Source organism: Grampus griseus (assembly GCF_964374135.1).
Source record: "Grampus griseus genome assembly, chromosome: 12".
In the NCBI taxonomy this organism is placed as follows: domain Eukaryota; kingdom Metazoa; phylum Chordata; class Mammalia; order Artiodactyla; family Delphinidae; genus Grampus; species Grampus griseus.
Window position 1 is genome coordinate 40,925,770 of NC_139006.1, and position 18,409 is coordinate 40,944,178.

General features: G+C 41.4%; 1 protein-coding gene across 2 annotated transcripts in view; it reads right to left on the reverse strand.

Annotated features, from left to right (window-relative positions):
* Window positions 1-403: 403 nt before the first annotated feature.
* Window positions 404-18,409, reverse strand: part of OSBPL1A (oxysterol binding protein like 1A) — a 200,531-nt gene continuing 182,525 nt past the window's right edge. For both annotated transcript variants that reach the window (XM_082667364.1, XM_082667365.1), the window contains 9 exons: window positions 17,528-17,625; window positions 15,912-16,094; window positions 11,296-11,403; window positions 10,298-10,387; window positions 9,937-10,063; window positions 6,873-6,989; window positions 6,184-6,307; window positions 4,816-4,906; window positions 404-535 (listed from right to left, as the gene is read on the reverse strand). In XM_082667364.1, the coding sequence (XP_082523490.1) occupies window positions 433-535; window positions 4,816-4,906; window positions 6,184-6,307; window positions 6,873-6,989; window positions 9,937-10,063; window positions 10,298-10,387; window positions 11,296-11,403; window positions 15,912-16,094; window positions 17,528-17,625 (1,041 nt within the window). In that variant the 3' untranslated portion in view covers window positions 404-432. The remainder of the gene's footprint in view (window positions 536-4,815; window positions 4,907-6,183; window positions 6,308-6,872; window positions 6,990-9,936; window positions 10,064-10,297; window positions 10,388-11,295; window positions 11,404-15,911; window positions 16,095-17,527; window positions 17,626-18,409) is intronic.

Sequence of the window (18,409 nt, forward strand, 5' to 3'; positions counted from 1 at the left end):
ATCATATAGGAGAATTCTACACATTTCGAAGTTAAATCTAAAACATTCAAGCATGACAGCCTAAAAATATTCAAAATAACTTGATTTGGGTTACTATATAATTCCATAAAGCTAAAGTTACATTTAGGTATAAACCTTCAGTGAATACGGCAACAGCAACCATCAAAAAGCATATTCTCCAACAGTTTCCCATACCTCTAGATAAAACAGTATTCCAAATAAGCGTGTTGGGATAGCAAAATTACCCATTCTTCCAAAGACTTTCATCACCAGTATCCACCTTATGCCCTACTTTTGTTGGGTGAAATGCAAGTTATCATGAGAGGATTTTTTCTCTTTTCAAAAGATGAGTAGAAATCAAAGAAGAAAATTTTAAAACACAGGTTTAAGTCTTATCTGTAGATTAGCCAAATGCCCCAACTTGTCTATGTTTTAATAAATGTCAGGCAAATTGAAGTAGTTTCTGTCCCAGTAGCTGCCCGAGTAAAGCCAGTCCTGGGCTCCGCTGTAGGGATTAGGGCCTTGATGGAACCACCTGTTTAAAGAGGAAAGACAACAGTTATGGGGGAAACTCTTCCCGATCACAGGGTCCCTGCGGCTTCACTAGCTTGCAGACTCCCCTACTGCAGCGATTCACTTTGTCCTGTGAGTCAGGGATTTCCGAAGAGACTTCAAAGTGCTTTTAGAGAGCACATATATAGAATAATTTTCCGAAATATGTAATGAGACCACCCAAAAGGTTTAAGGATTTTCCACAGCATTCAGCAACAGTACTTGTCTAATTGTTCACCTAGGCCCATTCCTTAAAAGCATTCTATTAAGCAATGGGGAATAAGGCATTAGAATATGGAAATTAACTTTTACCACTTACCTACAGTAATACGAAGGTGCCTGATTCAGAGTAAATGCCACCCCACCACCAAACTCTTAGTTTCATTTTACAAAGGAGGAGCTCAATGTCAGAGGAGTTAAATAACTTGCCCAAGCTAGTCACTGATATCAAAGTTGTTAAAGACCATGATTTGTCAAATATACTGTTACCCATAATCCACTGAAATTAATCTGATCCAGATCTTCCTGGGTCTTCATTTTCTCCATACTAACAAGAGATTCATAGGCTGCATCTAGATTTTAACATTTTTCAAATTCTAGAAAGAGCCACCCTAATTTTCTTGCCCTTTAAAAAACAAGTCATGGGGCTTCCCTGGTCGTGCAGTGTGGTTAAGAAACCGCCTGCCAATGCAGGGGACACGGGTTCGAGCCCTGGTCCAGGAAGATCCTACATGCCACGGAGCAACTAAGCCTGTGTGCCACAACTACTGAGCCTGCACTCTAGAGCCCACGAGCCACAACTACTGAAGCCCACATGCCACAACGACTGAAGCCCACACGCCACAACTACTGAAACCCACACGCCCTAGAGCCCATGCTCCGCAACAAGAGAAGCCACCACAATGAGAAGCCCGCGCACTGCAACGAAGAGTAGGCCCTGCTCGCCGAAACTAGAGAAAAGTCTGCACGCAGCAAAAAAGACCCAACACAGACAAAAATAAATTCATAAAAATAAAAAAATAAATAAATAACAAGTCATCCATTTTCCACATTCCCAGCTTTCTCTGGGTAATGGAAATGAAAAATTACTTGTTCAAAAGGTTCAAATTTCAATTTGTATAACATTTTCTAATATGATTTAGTTTTCAGTAATATTTATGAAAACAGTTTCGTATGTCTTTGTCATTCTTTCCAAATAAATTGCCTCTAAAAATATTTAACAATTAGAGTGAGCTTAGATTTGTTTGGTAAGTCCCAAGTGGTCCTATTAATCACTGCAGCAGCCCTAAAAACCCTAAGACACAAAAAATGCTTCAGATGAGGCTAATTCCTTGAAGACTGATATAGTAAATGCCCACTAGGCCAGATTTTCTAGAATATTACATATATTATTTTGCTTTGGGGACTTTTCCCTAATTAGAAAAATTAGAAGTCTACTTTAAATGATCAAGATATGTGTGTTTCAGACTTTGGTAACCAAGCTGGAAATACTTTAAGGAACCACTGTTTGATCAAAGTCACAGAATTTTTGTCTAATATGAAGTATATAATTTTACTCCTTTTGGTCTCAAAAGTCCACGTAGTAAAAGCACTTTTGTAGTCAGGCTTAGTAAAATCAAGCACTTCAGAAAATCAGGCAAATCAAAATCAAGGTAACCAAAAAAAATTCTAAAAATTAACCAAGCCTCAGGCCTGTGCCACAGGATTTCTTCCATACAAAGTGGACAACTGGAAAGTCAAGTGCCAAGAGACTGTGCAGAACAGTAGATTCAATAGCAAAGAATGTATTTTTGTTCACACACAAGCCAAGTGCTCTAAAGGCCATGTCTGCAAGGCCTCCCTTCGGGGAGCACTTCTTGGAGAGAGTTGCAACATGGCATGAAAGATGAGCACCTCGGATCTGAAGGTCTGATACTAGGGATTAGAGTTTCTCTCAACATCTAGTCTCTTAATTTCCAGCACTCACGTCTGGAAAACTCTGCTGCCATCAGTGTACCCCCCTCCACATACAAAAAAGTCCATGCTGTCTTTTCAAAGTCTTATTAAACATTTTAGGCAAGCAGAGGCAAAAGAAAAGGAGGGAGGGGGGTGAGGAGATGTCTTTGTTCTTTGTTACCCTTTAGTCAATGTTTCTGAGTCTACAGAGTCCATGGATCTGTATTAGTAAAATAACATTAGATAAAATATTAATTCTGCACGATGCTTGCACTGGGGGAAGAGATGACGTCATCAAATTTTTTTGGCCTCACCACCCACCTTCTCTTCAAATCCTGTGTCTATCGCCAGTCCCCCCACTTTCTCCCCACATAACCCCACTTATTAAGGTCTCTGGGCTCCTCTAGGAAAACAGGGCAGGATCACAAGCAGCCATTTCCATATGCAGGAACCACAGTTTAAAGCCTGAAAAATCCCAAAGCTGGAACTCTTTTCAAATGAGTGAAACTGGTGTCAACAGGAAAGCCAGCTTTTAGTGTGGAAGAACTGGGGACAGGTTACACAATAAGGTTCTGGGTTTGATTTCTGAGGGCTGGTTTCAGCTCTACCTGGCAGAACATGCTCCTTTACAAACTGCCCCATCCCCGCCCCGACACAAATGGAACCACGCTGTTCAAAAAGCACGTGATCAGCCAGGAGTAGACCCAGTCAGTGAACGCCACCTCTCACACTACTGGAAAAAGACTCCAAGCACATATTCATTTGGACCAAGGGTCAGTAGGGTCATTTTTAAGGTCTGTAGATTCGTATAAGAACTACGGGTGCTCAGAGACAGCAGTGGAAGCGAGCACGTGCAAGGCTCCGAAGTGGAGCTCACAAACGTAGCTTCTGGTTTTTATTTTCAGGCTAACACAGAGCTGTCTAAAGCTCCTTACTTTCTGCACGTAGGACTTTACCTGACAGTAATACTTTTCTCTTACTTTGCACACTTGAAAATGTGGCCAGAAAAATAAAGGAGTTAATAATCAGAAATAGGGAATCCCCTGGTGGTCCAGTGGTTAGGACTTGGGGCTCTCACTGCCGTGGGCCCGGGATTCAATTCCCTGGTTGGGGAACTAAAATCCCGCAAGCTGTGCACTGTGGCCAACAAAACAAAACAAATTAGAAATACAGTACAAAGTGGGTTTTCCGCAGAAGAGGCTAGAAACAATGATTAAACTCTATCAAATCTTTTCAGAAGGGATTGCAGGAAAGCAATGTGCTTTTGGCTTTTGTGGTTCTTTCTAATCATGGTCTGCGGCATACTTGTCCTTGAGCGAGTCTCTTAAATGAAATACACCAGCATTTGGTTTCTTCACATACACCGAGGGGACTTCCAGACTAATGGCTTTCCAGTGGTTTCCCAGATCCTGCGTGTGTGTGGGTGGGAGAAGGCGAGCCCTACCGCTCAGCTCCCACCAAAGCAGCCTGGTGGCCATGTGTTCTGTATTTGTAGATTCTTTACGTGTTCGTTGGCAAAAAAGATTTTGATGCTAACAAAAAAGTCCAAAAACCACTGGACTAGATGCTATCTAAGGTCATTTCTAGTTCTAATAACTGTGTAAGACGCAAAAGGGCTACCAAAAAATATCTACTAAACTGCTTGTGAAATTATGCCCATATTGGCTCTGAAATTTATTTAATAACTTTGAATAATGGGACAACAGTTTCTATTACATAATATAAATGTAGAAAATGTTTTTATTCTATTCCTATTTACAAGAGATTCTATTACTCAATACAAGTGACTAAGGAACTCCTGATTCTTAAAAAGAACAAACTTTCAAAACCCGCAAATTTTATTGCCCAGTTTCTGTTGCTGAATGGAATCCAAGATGTCACTTTAACAAATCGTATTTCCAGGACATGTCAAGTCCCTTGTGTTTGGAAGAGTAAAGGCATTGTCTAAATATCCGTGATACATGATATATGTAATAAGCTAATGGCCCTGTAATTTACTCATATATAAGCAAATGGCTCTGAACCTATTTCATGCCAAAATCTGTAACTCTGCCTTCCCTCTTAAAAATAGAAGGGACAGTGTTCTGCTGGATAAGAAGGAAAGATAGTTTGCGTAACTGACACTTACCTGTGGTAATTGTGTAGGAACATTTTAACCTTACCTTCCAAACAGTCCTTTTTCATTGCACACATGCGGCCCTTTCAGCTTGAACTTAGCCAGTAGAAAATACTTGACAACTCACAGGGCACAGTGAGCCAGGCTCTGCAGTCCCCCGTCTGCCAGCCCCCCCAACCCCGCCCCCCCCCACCCCAAGCTCCTCATCGCACCTCGTCTTCCAGTCCTCCTCCAACTTGGACCTGTTCTTGCGGGCCGCTCTTTGTTTCTCCTCAAGTCGCTTTTTTTCTTCACTAGCTTGATCTAGAATCAGCACAGCAGTGAAAACAGTTACTCTACACGTAGAGACTGCCCGACACAGCACTCAGCACCATCACTTTACGAAGTCAGGTATCAGCACATCTCCATCTTATCAGAACATGAACACCACGAAATTTATCCTGTCAAAATCTTAACATATCCCCAGGATCGCACTCAACACCCAGTCCTCTCCTACAGCTTTTGCCCTTAACCACCTCTTCATTTACCCAAGGCGCCGGCTTACTCTTAAGGCCAAAAAAAAAATCATGTTAAAATGCTTCAGTGAAAACTTGGGTGGAAAAGCTGAATACACGTGAAAATTTTCTAAATTCTTAGTGAGACCTCACAGAGCTCCTCTAGATTCCGTTCATAAGAAATTCAAACCGTTTTCCAAAGCGCTGTCGCACTGTCTCACGGATAATTCACAGGGAGGGTCAGCGTTTAGTTAGAGCAGGTTTCTCAGCCTCAGCCCTGCTGACACGCTGCACCCCATGATTCTTCGTAGGGGGCTGTCCTGGGCACGGCAGGACGTTAGCAGCACCCAGGCCCCCACCCACTAGATGCCAGCAGCAGTTCCCCAGATGTTTCAGCCAAAGTCTCTAGACTCGGCCACACGTCCCCTGGAGGAAAAACTGCCCCCATTTTGAGAACCACTGAATAAGAAGAAATTTAACAGCACAAAATAAAATGTCAGAATTAACCAAGGCCAAGCACTTCTTTGAGGCTCACAAGGTGCTATTTCAATTCTGAAATATGTAGTGAAATAACTAGTCAGAGTGTAGTTAAAAGTTGATAAATGGGATATTATTGTCCCAAATTCTCCTCTGATATGTTAGATATGCCTCTGGCCGTATGTATTACATTAAATTAGGGAGTATCACTGAGACAATGAAATATGAGCTGCTGAGGTCCACCTCAGATTCCCAAATTTTAAACCAAAGTTTCTGAATTTAAATTGAATTTTAATTAAAAAAAAAAAATCTCTAGAGACTTCCCTGGTGGCGCAGTGGTTAAGCCTTCACCCTCTCAACGCAAGGGGCCCGGGTTCCACCCCTGGTCGGGGAACTACATCCCACCTGCCGCAACTAAGGAGCCCACGTGCTGCAACCAAGACCCGGAGCAACCAAATAAATAAATAAATACTTTAAAAAAAAGTCTCTAAGAGAGACTAAAGATGGTTGTGCTAACATAGTAAAGTGCTGACAGTAACCAGGAGTAAAACAAATCACCCTCCTCAAAGAAATCAATCTTCACTGGTGCCGCCATCAGGTGCTGGTTACCTATTTCCCCATTTTCCATGGCTCTGATGTCAGGACGTAGCCTGCAGTCTGTCTTAGGAATCACACCCTCCATTTCCTTGTCTACTTCATTCAAAACCATTGCAAAGCTAGTAAAATTATACATCTGAAAAGAAGAAAATGTTCAAATTAACATATACCGGGGCATAACGCAGAATGAAACCCTGAAGGCAGAAACAGTTGATCATGACCCCCTGTTCTGTGGTGACAACGGCCTTTCTCAGACCACACATCTCAGTGTTTTCACCCAAGTCTGCGCCACCTGTGGGCATCTGTCTCAAAGAAAGCCCCCCAGCAGGCCTCCCAGCATGAATATCTTCCACCACCATCACCTCGAAGGAGAGATACAAGCAAACCCAACATTCTCTGTTCTTCACTTAAATCCTTACTTGCTAGATCTGGCTGCACCACCTTGCATTTAACGACAGTCAGTCTTGCCCCTCAGTAATTGTTAAGGAAGCCCCCCAAAGCCTCACGCCAAGGCGTCCTGGCCAGCCAGACACCAGGAGGCCTGGGTGGCACGAATGCCCCGTCCCGGGTTAGAAGCCACAGAGGGACGACTTAGGAGCTTTTGATGACCACCCGCCTCCTCCTGGTCCCGCCTGGGCCAGGGGAAAAGCACCGTCAGAGCCCAGTAAACAGGAGGCCGCACTCAGCACGCCCAGCCTCACCTGGGTTGAATTGGGAGGCCGCGGGGCTATTCGCCACAGGAGAACGCTCCCAGGAATGACAAACACGCTCTCGGAATCTGGCATTGGCATTTCGTCTGACTCCTCAGAAGCGCTCATCTAGGAGAACCAACAGATGAACAAAACAAATGTTTTCAAAAGAATATACTTACAAACTGTAAAATAAACACCGCTGACTGCACAGCATTAGGATGTAACTGTACGAGGGCCGGGGCACCATGACTTTCTCGTTCTCACATCCTCACCTTTCAACACAGGCCAGGGAGCCAACAAATGCAGGCCTAGTGAGTAAGCGCTGCGAGCCTCGTGAGCCTTATGTGTGGTCTCATTTAGGGTTCTGTGCATTCAAGCCACTAGCATCACCATCATCATGCCTTTACTATCATGTTGTAATATTTTTAAAGTTTTTTTTTAAAGCCAAAATAACTCACTTAAGTATTGACTAGAACATTATGAGAGCAAGAAAAGATTAAATTCTTGGAGCATTTAACTAAATTTATCAACAACACAAACCAGTAGGGATCCTGAAAGCATTCTATAAAAAGAGGATTTAAAACAATGTAAGGCTAGGGGCTTCCCTGGTGGCTCAGTGGTTAAGAATCCGCCTGCCAATGCAGGGGACACGGGTTTGAGCCCTGGTCCGGGAAGATCCCACATGCCGCGGAGCAACTAAGCCCGTGCACCACAACTACTGAGCCTGCGTTCTAAAGCCTGCGAGCGACAACTACTGAGCCCGAGTGCCACAACTACTGAAGCTGATACTACACAACAAGAGAAGCCACCACAATGAGGAGCCCACACACAGCAACGAAGACCCAACACAGCCAAAAATAAATAAATAAATTTATAGTCAATCAATCAATCAATCAATCAAAAAGATGTAAGGCTAAAAAAGAAACTAACATTTCCTCTGGTTGCACGCCCCCCCCCACACCCAACCTGGCAGAGCTGCTAGCAGCTCTCTGTATATTTAGTCCTTATGTAATAAACTCATAAAGTTTTTTTTAATAATTTTTTTTAAAAAATATTTTTAATTTATTTATTTCTGGCTGTGTTGGGTCTTCATTGCTGCACGCGGGCTTTCTCTAGTTGCGGCGAGCAGGGGCTGCTACTCTTTGTTGCGGTGCGCGGGCTTCTCATTGTGGTGGCTTCTCTTGTTGCAGAGCACGGGCTCTAGATGCGCAGGCTTCAGTTGTTGTGGCTCGTGGGCTCAGTAGTTGTGGCTCGCGGGCTCTAGAGCGCAGGCTCAGTAGTTGTGGTGCACAGGCTTAGTTGTTCTGCGGCATGTGGGATCTTCCCAGACCAGGGTTCGTGTCCCCTGCATTGGCAGGCGGATTCTTAACCACTGTGCCACCAGGGAAGCCCACCCATAAAATTTTATATATAAAGAATTTAAGCCTTTGGAAGGCTAAGTCATATTCCCAATGTCACAGTTAGCAAATCTAGAACTACTGGCTGAGATATGCAACTTTAAAAACAGCAGCAGGGAAGGGACAACACTGGTGACAAGCTCCCCCAAGGCATTTAAATACGCTCGGGAACATCAGAAATCCACGGTGGCCGATGCCCACGGGAGGCAAGAGTAGACACAGGGTGAGCATGAGGCTGACTTCTCTCTCCAAGGGGCAAGGCCGTTTTTCTACAAAGATTGACCAGGGATTTTCGGGACATGAGGGGGATTTTCTGGAATTTCGCCAAGGCCCTCCTCTGCCACCTCCCACCTCTGTAAAAGGAGGAAGAGGCCATGTCTTCGCCAAGCTGCCTTGTGTTGGCTGGGCCACTGCCCAGGAGTTCGGGTTGGGGCCTGGTCCTGGAGCACTCCTTCTCCAGCCCCGTCAGTCTTGGGGTCACTGCAGAGAAGCGTCAGTGCAACCCCCGGAAGGAAGGAGAAGCAGTGGAGACCCAGGTGGAGGAGGAAAGTGGACTGTGCCCAGAGATGGAGGCAGAGGGAGGGGAGAAGGGCCCAGCCAGGGAAATGCCACTGCCGTCAACTGCACCAGCTGCTCTGTCCCCGGGACCCCGGTAACCGGCTTACAAAGAAAGCCACTCAGACATACACCTTCTGTTTTTGAGGAAGGTTAGGGGCTTCCTAAACTCTTACATGTGTAAGAGTCACCTGAAGGGCCCCAGAGAGCTCGACACGGGGGGGCGAGGGGAGCCGGAAGCTCTGAGACGGTGCTTCGGTGGCCGGTGTGATGCTCAGAGCAGACGGGGGGCCTGAGCTGTCCTCACCAGGAACCCCTGACCTCCGTCAACTCATCTGACATGTGGGTGCTCTTGCTGTACCCATTTTATAAATGAAGGTGCTGAGGCGGAGAGAGGGTGGGAATCTGCCCGAGACTGAACCACTCAGAAGTGGGAGAAGCGGGATTCTAAGCAGAGCTCGTGCTCTGAATCGTGATGTCCGTCACTGGAAAGGCATCAGTCCTCCGACGCTTCCTGTCCAAATAGGTGCAAGCTCTCTTTAACTCAGTCTGCTGAGCGGTCCAGCCTCCCGGGGCCCTGTGACGAAAACCTGTGGCCTCACACGGGGAGAGTCTAACGTTAAACTGTCCCGTTAGGAGAACGCTTAGTAAGACGAGGACAGCCGTCCAGGAATGAATCCCTTAACTGCGATGCTCTCAGCTTCAGGGATCTCGGATACAAAAGGGCAACACAACTGCTGCAAGCATGAAAACGTATGTGATCATTCTGGGTGAAATTTCAAATATTCAAATGATCTCAACTGCTAATGCACATAAACAGAAAGGAGGACAAGGACACTGGTCTCACTAAGATGAACTCCAACTTTCCAAAGTAACGTTGAGTTCTATGCCGCGTGTATAACTGCATGGCGCACACCCGTACTCCACGGGAGATTATGTCAAACATTCGCTACCAAGGCGGATAACTGGTTCATTAAGAAGGTTCAAGGAGAAACATTACATGCATTAGCACCAAGCATAAGAGGTCACACTGTGACCCGCTAACAGGCCACCTCCAAAAGGATTAGTACAAACTTAAAGAGTCCCGTGATTTCTTCGATGCCACCTTCCGGGACGTTCACCTGTTTGCTGTTCTTCTTCTCTTCGGTGTTTTTCTTATCATTTTTTCTGTAAGCATCAAATGTGGCAGGGTCAACACTGTACAAACATTCTGTCCACTTCCCATAGAGGGCACAGAGCTTCTTTTTGCTGTCAAGAGAAACCGATGTTTAGCCAGCAATTAAACCAGCGTTTTGCTGTAACTGAATATTACTATAAAGATGCTTACAAATTAGATTCTTTAAAGAAATAAATATTTCCTTGCAGAAGAAAGAGTTTTTCAATTTACTGAAATGCTTGTTTCCTAGATAATGGCAGATTTTAATAACACTTTATTTAGTGAACGACACCTATACCAGTCAGCATTTAAAATGGAAACTTTACCTTTTATCTTGAATGTAGCCTTCAACTTTGTGTAACTCCTTACCAAAAAGGCCGCATGGCTTAAAATTCAACACACATTTGTCCGCAGTCCTGTAAAGGAGATAGTGAGCTCAGGTTACCGTTCAACACAGAAGCCGCTGGAGAGAACAGTGACTGTGAAAACCTTTCTCATAGCAGCTGCTGCTTACTGACTTCCTAATGCATGCCAGGCTCCACACAGAGAGCATCATAATTAACCCATAATCAGTACTGGACCCACCACGGAGAAAATGTAAAGCCAGGTTCATAAAAAATAAGAGACTTGTTGTTATGGAATGAATGTTTGCCCACCAAATTCATGTAGTGAAGCCCTAGTCGCCCACGCGAGGGTATTTAGGGGTAATTAGGTCATAAGGGTGGAACCCTCATGAATGGGATCAATGTTCTTCTAAGAAGAGATACGGGGAGACGATCCTTCCCTCTGCCATACAACGATTTGAGAAAATGGCCAACTTCAAACCAGAAAGAGGGCCTTCACCTAGCATTAAATCTGCCAGCACCCTGACCCGGGACTTCCCAGCCTCCAGAACCATGAGAAATAAACGTCTGCTGTTGAAGCCACTCGGCCCATGGTGCTCTGTTACAACAGCCCGAGCTAACTCGGACACTGGCCTAAGGTCACAGAGTAGGATTTGAACCCAACTCTTTTCAACTTTCGTGTTTCTCCTGCCACCCATCCCCACGTGAACAATGCAAACTAATCAGGATCAGCAAAATGAGCTGAAGGAGGCGGGAATGAACATTCCCCAAGGCTGCAGAAGCTCTGAGTTCACCAGTCTCCCCTAATCAGAAACTTTAACATAAGATCTGTTCATTAAATAGATGGGCTTTATTTACTCCAGAGCTATACTGCCTGGTTCTTAAATCATCATCAGGCTGTACTAGAACGTTTGTAAAAAGACTACTGGCACCCTCTGATGACAACTGAAGGGACAGGGGAGGAGGACGAAGCATCTCACTTGTGGTTTGTGATCTCCACGTTGCCGTACTGCTCAATCCAGAGTTTCCCCACAATGATGTTATGTACACAGCAGGTAGGATTTGTCCACGTATATGCTTCATTGTGTCTGGAGAGCAAAAAGAAAACCAAAGCCCAGAAAAATAAGTGAGAAGTGTTACTCTGTTTAAAAAGTGCATTTGCCTCAAATGCTATTACTCAGGACAACACATCAGACTGCTAGAGATGACTAAACTCTAAGACCGTAAAACCTCTGCTGGTGTTAATCACAGTAAAATAGGTATCATCTGACTCCTCTTATTGTTTCTTAAAAGGATACAAAAGCTTAAGAAAAGAATTCTATCTTTCTACCAAACTCCAAATTAAACTATGTACATAATCATCTTAAGCATTCAAAAGTCTGGTGAAAACATAATAAACAAAATTAAATTAGAAGTAGAAAACAGTCTATTTAGTACTTTCTAGTTCACCAAAGGGAAAAACTTGTGTATGTGAATAAGCTCCAATTTTACACATCCTTTGCTTTTGAAAACATTCGTTTTACATCTTCGTACATTTATGTCTAAATTTATTTTTAATTTACAAACAGTAAAATTCACTTTTCTTGGTGTATCTAGTTCTGTGAGTTTTAGTGCATGTGTAGATCTTTGTAACTACAACTATAATCACAATATAGAACAATTCCATCACACCATACACAAATTCGCTCATGCTGCCCCTCTATGGTCAAACCCTCCCCCAACCATAGACCCTAAACAACTCATTTGCTCTCCATTGCAATAGTTTTGCCTTCTCCAGAATGTCATATAGGTGGGATAATACACCATGTAACCTTTCAAAATTAGTTTCTTCATTTGTATAATCCATTTTAAATTCTACTTATCAATAATTTGCTCTCTCTTATTTCTGAGTAGTATTCTACTGTATGGATGTATCACAGTTTAACCATTTACTTACTGAAGCATGCTGGGTTGCTTGGTGATTACAATTAATAGTACTATAAACATTTGGGCACAGGTCTTTGTGAAAATGTTAAGTCTTTATTTCTCCAGAGTAAACACCTAGGAGTGGACTGCTGATTCATCTGGTTAACACAGGATTAACTCTGTAACCCTATGTTATCTGGTTAACATAGGGTTAACTCTGTTCTCCAGAGTGGCTCTGCCATTTTAGATTCCCCCCAGCAATATATGAGATTTCTGGTTGCTCTACATCCTTGCCAACACTTGGTACTGTCAGTTCTAAAAATTATTTTGATTTTGAACATTCTAACAGGTGTGTAGTGGTATCTCACTATGATTATGTATTTCTTTAATGACTAATGCTGTTGAGCATGTTTTTGTGTGCTCATTTGTCATCCATATATCTCTTTGGTGAAGTGTCTGTTCACATCTTTTGCCCAATTTCTTATTGGGTTGTTTGTTTTCTTATTGTTTTGAGAATTCTTTACACATTCTAGATACAAGTCCTTTGTTGATAAATGATTTGCAAATAATGTTTATCCATCTATGGCTCCTCTCCATTCTCTGAAGAGTGTTTGTCATTGAGCAAGAGTTTTTCATTTTGATAAAACCTAATCAATTTTGTCTTTTCTAGACTGTGCCTTGGTATTATATCCATAAGATGTCATTGCCTAATCCAAGGTCATAAAGGTTTTCTCCTGTTTTCTTCCAAAAGCTTATAATTGTATATTAGATTTTAGCCTATGGTCTATTTTGAGTTCATTTTTGTTTAAGCTGTGAGATGTAAGTTGAGGTTCATTTTTTTAACATACGTACTTCCAACTGTTCCCACACCATTTGTGGAGAGGACTATCCTTCTTCACTGAATTGGGTTTTTACCTTTGTCAAAAATCAATTGACCATGTTTCTGTGGGTCAGTTTTTGGACTCTGTTCTCTGTTCCCTTGATGTATGTGTCTATCCTTTTGTCAATACAACACTGTCTTGATTATAACAGCTTTACTGTTAAGTCTTAAAATTAGGAAGTGGGAGTCCATCAATTCTGTTCTTCCTTTTCAAAACTGTTTTGGCTGTAGCGTTTCATTTGCCCTTCCATATAAATTTTAGGATCAACTTCTCTTTATGTATCGAAAATCATCCTGGGACTTTTAAATTTAGATTGTGTTAATATAGATTGCTTATAGATCAATTATGGGAAAACTAACATCTGAATTATATTAAGGATTCCAAGTATGGTGAGACATAGTATGACCCTCCATTACTCATAGTCTTTGATAACTGGAATCAGTGTTTTATAGTTTTCAGCATGTGGATCGAGAACATATTTTATTATCTTCATTCTGCTATCGAGCCTATCCAGTTATTATTTTTGTTATTGTATTTTTTCAGTACTAAAATTTCCAGAAATACTTTCATTTCTTTGCTCCAATGTCTTTCTATTCATTTTAAGAGTTCATCTTTATGTCATGGAGCATAGTTATAAGAGCTGCTTTAAAGTCTTTGATACAGATTTCAATATCTCAGTCACCTTGGGATTAGAGTCTGTTTATTGTTTTTTCTTTCTCTTATCTTTCTCTCTCACACAAGGAAATCATAGAGTACTAGACTTTCTCTGACTTATTTCGCTTAGCATAATGTCCTTGAGGTCCATCCATGTTGTTGCAAGTGGCAAAATTTCATTCTTTTTTATGGCTAATGTGTGTGTGTGTGTGTGTGTGTGTGTGTGTGTGTGTGTGTGTGTGTGTGTGTGTGTGTGTGTGTGTGTGTGTGTGTGTGTGTGTGTGTGTGTGTGTGTGTGTGTGTATGCCACAATTTCTTTGTCCATTCATCCAACGATGGACACTTGAGTTGTTTCCATATCTTGGCTGTTGTATGGAATATGTATAATATGTATAATAATGCTGCAATGACATGGGGGTGCAGATATCTTTTTGAGTTAGTGTTTTTGTTTTCTATGGATAAATACTCAAAAGTGGAATTGCTGGATCACAGTAGCTCTACTTTGAATTTTTTGAGGAACCTCCAAACTGTTTTCCATAGCGGCTGCACCAATTTACATCCACCAACACTGCACAAGGGTTCCCTTTCCTCCACATCCTCACCAACATTTATTTCTAGTCTTTTTGATACTAGCCTTTCTCACAGGTGGGAGGTGATACCTCATTGTGGTTTGACTTGCATTTCCTTGATGGTTAATGATGTAGAGCATCTTTTCATTTACCTGTTGACTATCTGTATGTCTTCTTTGAAAAATGTCTATTCAGATCTTCTGCCTACTTTTTAATTGGATTTTTTTTTCTTGCTATTGAGTGGTATGCATTCTTCATATATTTTGGATGTTAGCCCATTATCAGATACATGATTTGCAAATATTTTCTCCTATTCAGTAGGTTGCCTTTTCATTTTGTTGATGGTTTCCTTTACTGTGCAGAAGCTTTTTAGTATGATGTAGTCCCACTTGTTTATATTTGCTTTTGTTCTTTTTGGTGTCAGAGTCAAAAAATCATTGCCAAGACCTATGTTAAGGAGCCTACCGCCTATGTTTTCTTCTAGGAGTTTTATAGTTTTCAGTCGTATGTTCAAGTTTGTAATCCATTTTGAGTTAATTTTTGTGTATGGTATGACAGAGGGGTCCAGTTTCATTCTTTTGAATGTGCCTGTCCAATTTTCCCAAAACCATTTATTGAAGAGACTGTCCTTCTTCTGTTGTATATTCTTGCCTCCTCTGTCGTAAATTAACTGACCCTATTTGCATAGACTTATTTCTGGGCTCTCTATTCTGTTCCATTGATCTATGTGTCTGTTTTTATGCCAATACCATATATTTTAATTACTATAGCTTTGTAATATAGTTTGAAATCAGGGAGCATGATGCCCCCAGCTTTGTTCTTCTTTCTCAAGACTGCTTTGGCTATTTGGGGTCTTTTGTGATTCCATAAAAATTGCAGGATTGTCTATTTGTGTGAAAAACATCATTGGAATTTTGATAGAGATTGCACTGAATCTGTACGTCGCTGTCGATAGTATGGACATTTTAACAGTATTAATTTTTTCAATCCATGAGCACAGAATTAATTCCATTTAAAACTGCATCAAAAAGAATAAAATACCTAGAAATAAATTTAAACAAGGAGGTGAAAGACCTGTATATTGAAAACAAGACAGTGATGAAAGAAACTGAAGATGACACAAATAAATGGAAAGGTATTTCATGGCAACCTTTTTTCTATTGCAAAAGAAGAGAACTTTCAACTTAACCTAATGTCTAAGATGTACCAATGTGATTGTTATTTCAATATTTCTCAAAGTGAATTCACTTTAAAAGATGGTTAACCAAAATATTATTACCATGATATATAGAAAGCTTGTCTCATAAGAACTGTCATGCAGTGATTAACTCCGTTTTATCTTAAAATAGATCCAAACAAACACCACAGTCAAACATCAAGTTAAACTTTTTACACATACCTAGGCTGATTAACAATGGCTATGGCCATGTTTCTCAAATTCTTTTACATGATGGTAGAAAATTTACACTTCAGAAAAGCAGTTTCTTTGTCTCCACCTTTTGAACAGCAAGGTCAAGTCTGTGTGCAAGCGTATATACTAATGAGTAGGTACACATGAAAAGAGTTAAAGGCGTGATTCTGACTCACTCAAGGAGCTCCAACGTGATGGTTCCTTTGGGTTCTGCTTCTACGCTCTTCCCCCAGAACTTCAGTTTGGGATAGATTGAGCCATGAAAGATGAAATCATTGTTTAATCCTTCAGCATGAAATGCACTAATGGGTGGGTGATGGCTGACCTGCTCAGAGATGAGTCTGAAACCAAGGTCATCTCTTAAGATTTAAAAAACAAACAAAAAACGGTAGTGTTATATAATAAACTGTTATCACAGAATGTATACATTACTGTCATTTCCGTGAAAAAGCAATGTTAAAGTATTAAGGAAATAGATTTGACGAAGTAAACAATCCTTTGTTATAATCCTGATGGAAGGACAACACATGAGTAATTGCACATATGCAACCCAAACAACTAAAATCAATGTTATTATAAACCTAGCTACTTAAACACATTAAAATAAAGAACACCCACATGAATTTGGGTGATTTTCATGAATTGAGAATATTAGCCATGTAAATTTAAAACTTATCATTCCATTTATATTAAGATTGAAGAATCTAATGTATCTCCTTTACAAACATCTAGGGAATAAATGAGATCAAAATTTGTGGAGGGAAGAGAAAGATTCAGAAAAACTAAAGCCAAATGAATTCCCTAACTGTGTGTAAAGAAGCAAGCTACAGCAGGAAATGCAGCTCTAGATACAGTCATTGCCTGTATGCCAACAGTGTAAGTTTATGCTAATATATTTTATATGCTTATTAAAAAAACCCAGAGACTTCCCTGGTGGCGCAGTGGTTAAGAATCCACCTGCCGGGGCTTCCCTGGTGGCACAGTGGTTGAGAGTCCGCCTGCTGATGCAGGGGACACAGGTTCGTGCCCCAGTCCGGAAAGATCCCACGTGCCACGGAGCGGCTGGGCCCGTGAGCCATGGCCGCTGAGCCTGCGCGTCCGGAGCCCTGTGCCCCGCAATGGGAGAGGCCACGACAGTGAGAGGCCTGCGTACCGCAAAAAAAAAAAAAAAAAAAAAAAGAATCCACCTGCCAAAGCAGGGGACATGGGTTCGAGCCCTGGTCCAGGAAGATCCCACATGCCATGGAGCAACTAAGCCCGTACGCCACAACTACTGAGCCTGTGCTCTAGAGCCTGCAAGCCACAACTACTGAAGCCTGCGCGCCTAGAACCCGTGCTCTGCAACAAAGACAAGCCACCCCAATGAGAAGCCCGCGCACCACAAGGAAGAGTAGCCCCTCCTCGTCCCAACTAGAGAAAGCCTGTGCTCAGCAACGAGGACTCAATGCAGCCAAAAATTAATTAATTAATTAATTAATTAATTTTTTAAAGAAACAAAAAAACCCCAAAAGACCCCTATCATGCTTTATGGTCTACATAAGGAGAAAGGATGATAACTAATCCCATGAGATCAGGAATACTGAAATCCTTGTAATGGTTCATTTTATGTATGTTTTCATATTTTTGACATAATTTCTAAAATAATAAATATCATAGACACAAACAAAATTGTTAACTTTCTTCAGTCATACAAAATGTTGGTAAATGCTCAAAAAATACATATTTTCATTTGAAGAGCTATGTAAATCATGGAGATTCAACTATCCACCTGGAATAGTGTGAAAGATCTTACCGAACTAATTCATAAGTCTCTCCCAGAAGTGGGTTGAAAGGCTTTCCAGTGCGTTCCCACTGAGAAGCAACAGCAGATACAGCAAATGCAGCTACACACTGTGGGACAGAGCATTAGGAGAAGTTAAAAATAGCCTTGCTGCCTCCTCATTCTTTCAGGAACTGAAATTCTGCTGAAAACAGTAATTTACAAAATGATTTTGAGGAGTTTAATTACTTTGTATTTTTAACACGGCTTAATAAGCAAACTAATAAGCAAATGTGGATATTCAGAATGAAAATTACTCTGAGACTTCCTAAAGATCATCCCAACTGTGCTACAGATTCTCTCAAGGACTTTTAAAAAACTCTCAAATCCTAAATTACTCTTAATTCCTTTAAAATTTCTAAAAAGTACATCACTTTTAGGATGGGGCGAAAAAACTAAACAAATTGGTATCAAGTCCAATGAGGTTGGGAAAAGCTGATTTATATAAATGAAAAGACAGAATGACTCCATTTAGAATGCTATTGCTTTGTTGGAAGGAAAAGAATGTATCTACTATACTCTCCCTGTGTCTAGTCAATCCATATACATCACCTGAATGCCTTCTCTTCAGAGGAAAACAAAAAAGTGCAATTCCTTGTTGTCCTTTGTTTTAACCTATAGTAGTATGTGTATATCTATATACACACATAAGCATAAATACACATATTTATCTGTGTATGTATATATCTATTCCTTCTTGGAAACACTGAGAAAGTCTGAAAGAATGGTTGAATATTTTTACCCTAACACGATGTTATCTTCTAAAACAAGGACTCAGAAACAGCTCACCAACATCCAGGTTTGGTTTTGGACCACGTTCTGCTTCTCTTGCAATTCTCGTTGGTCTTTCCACTA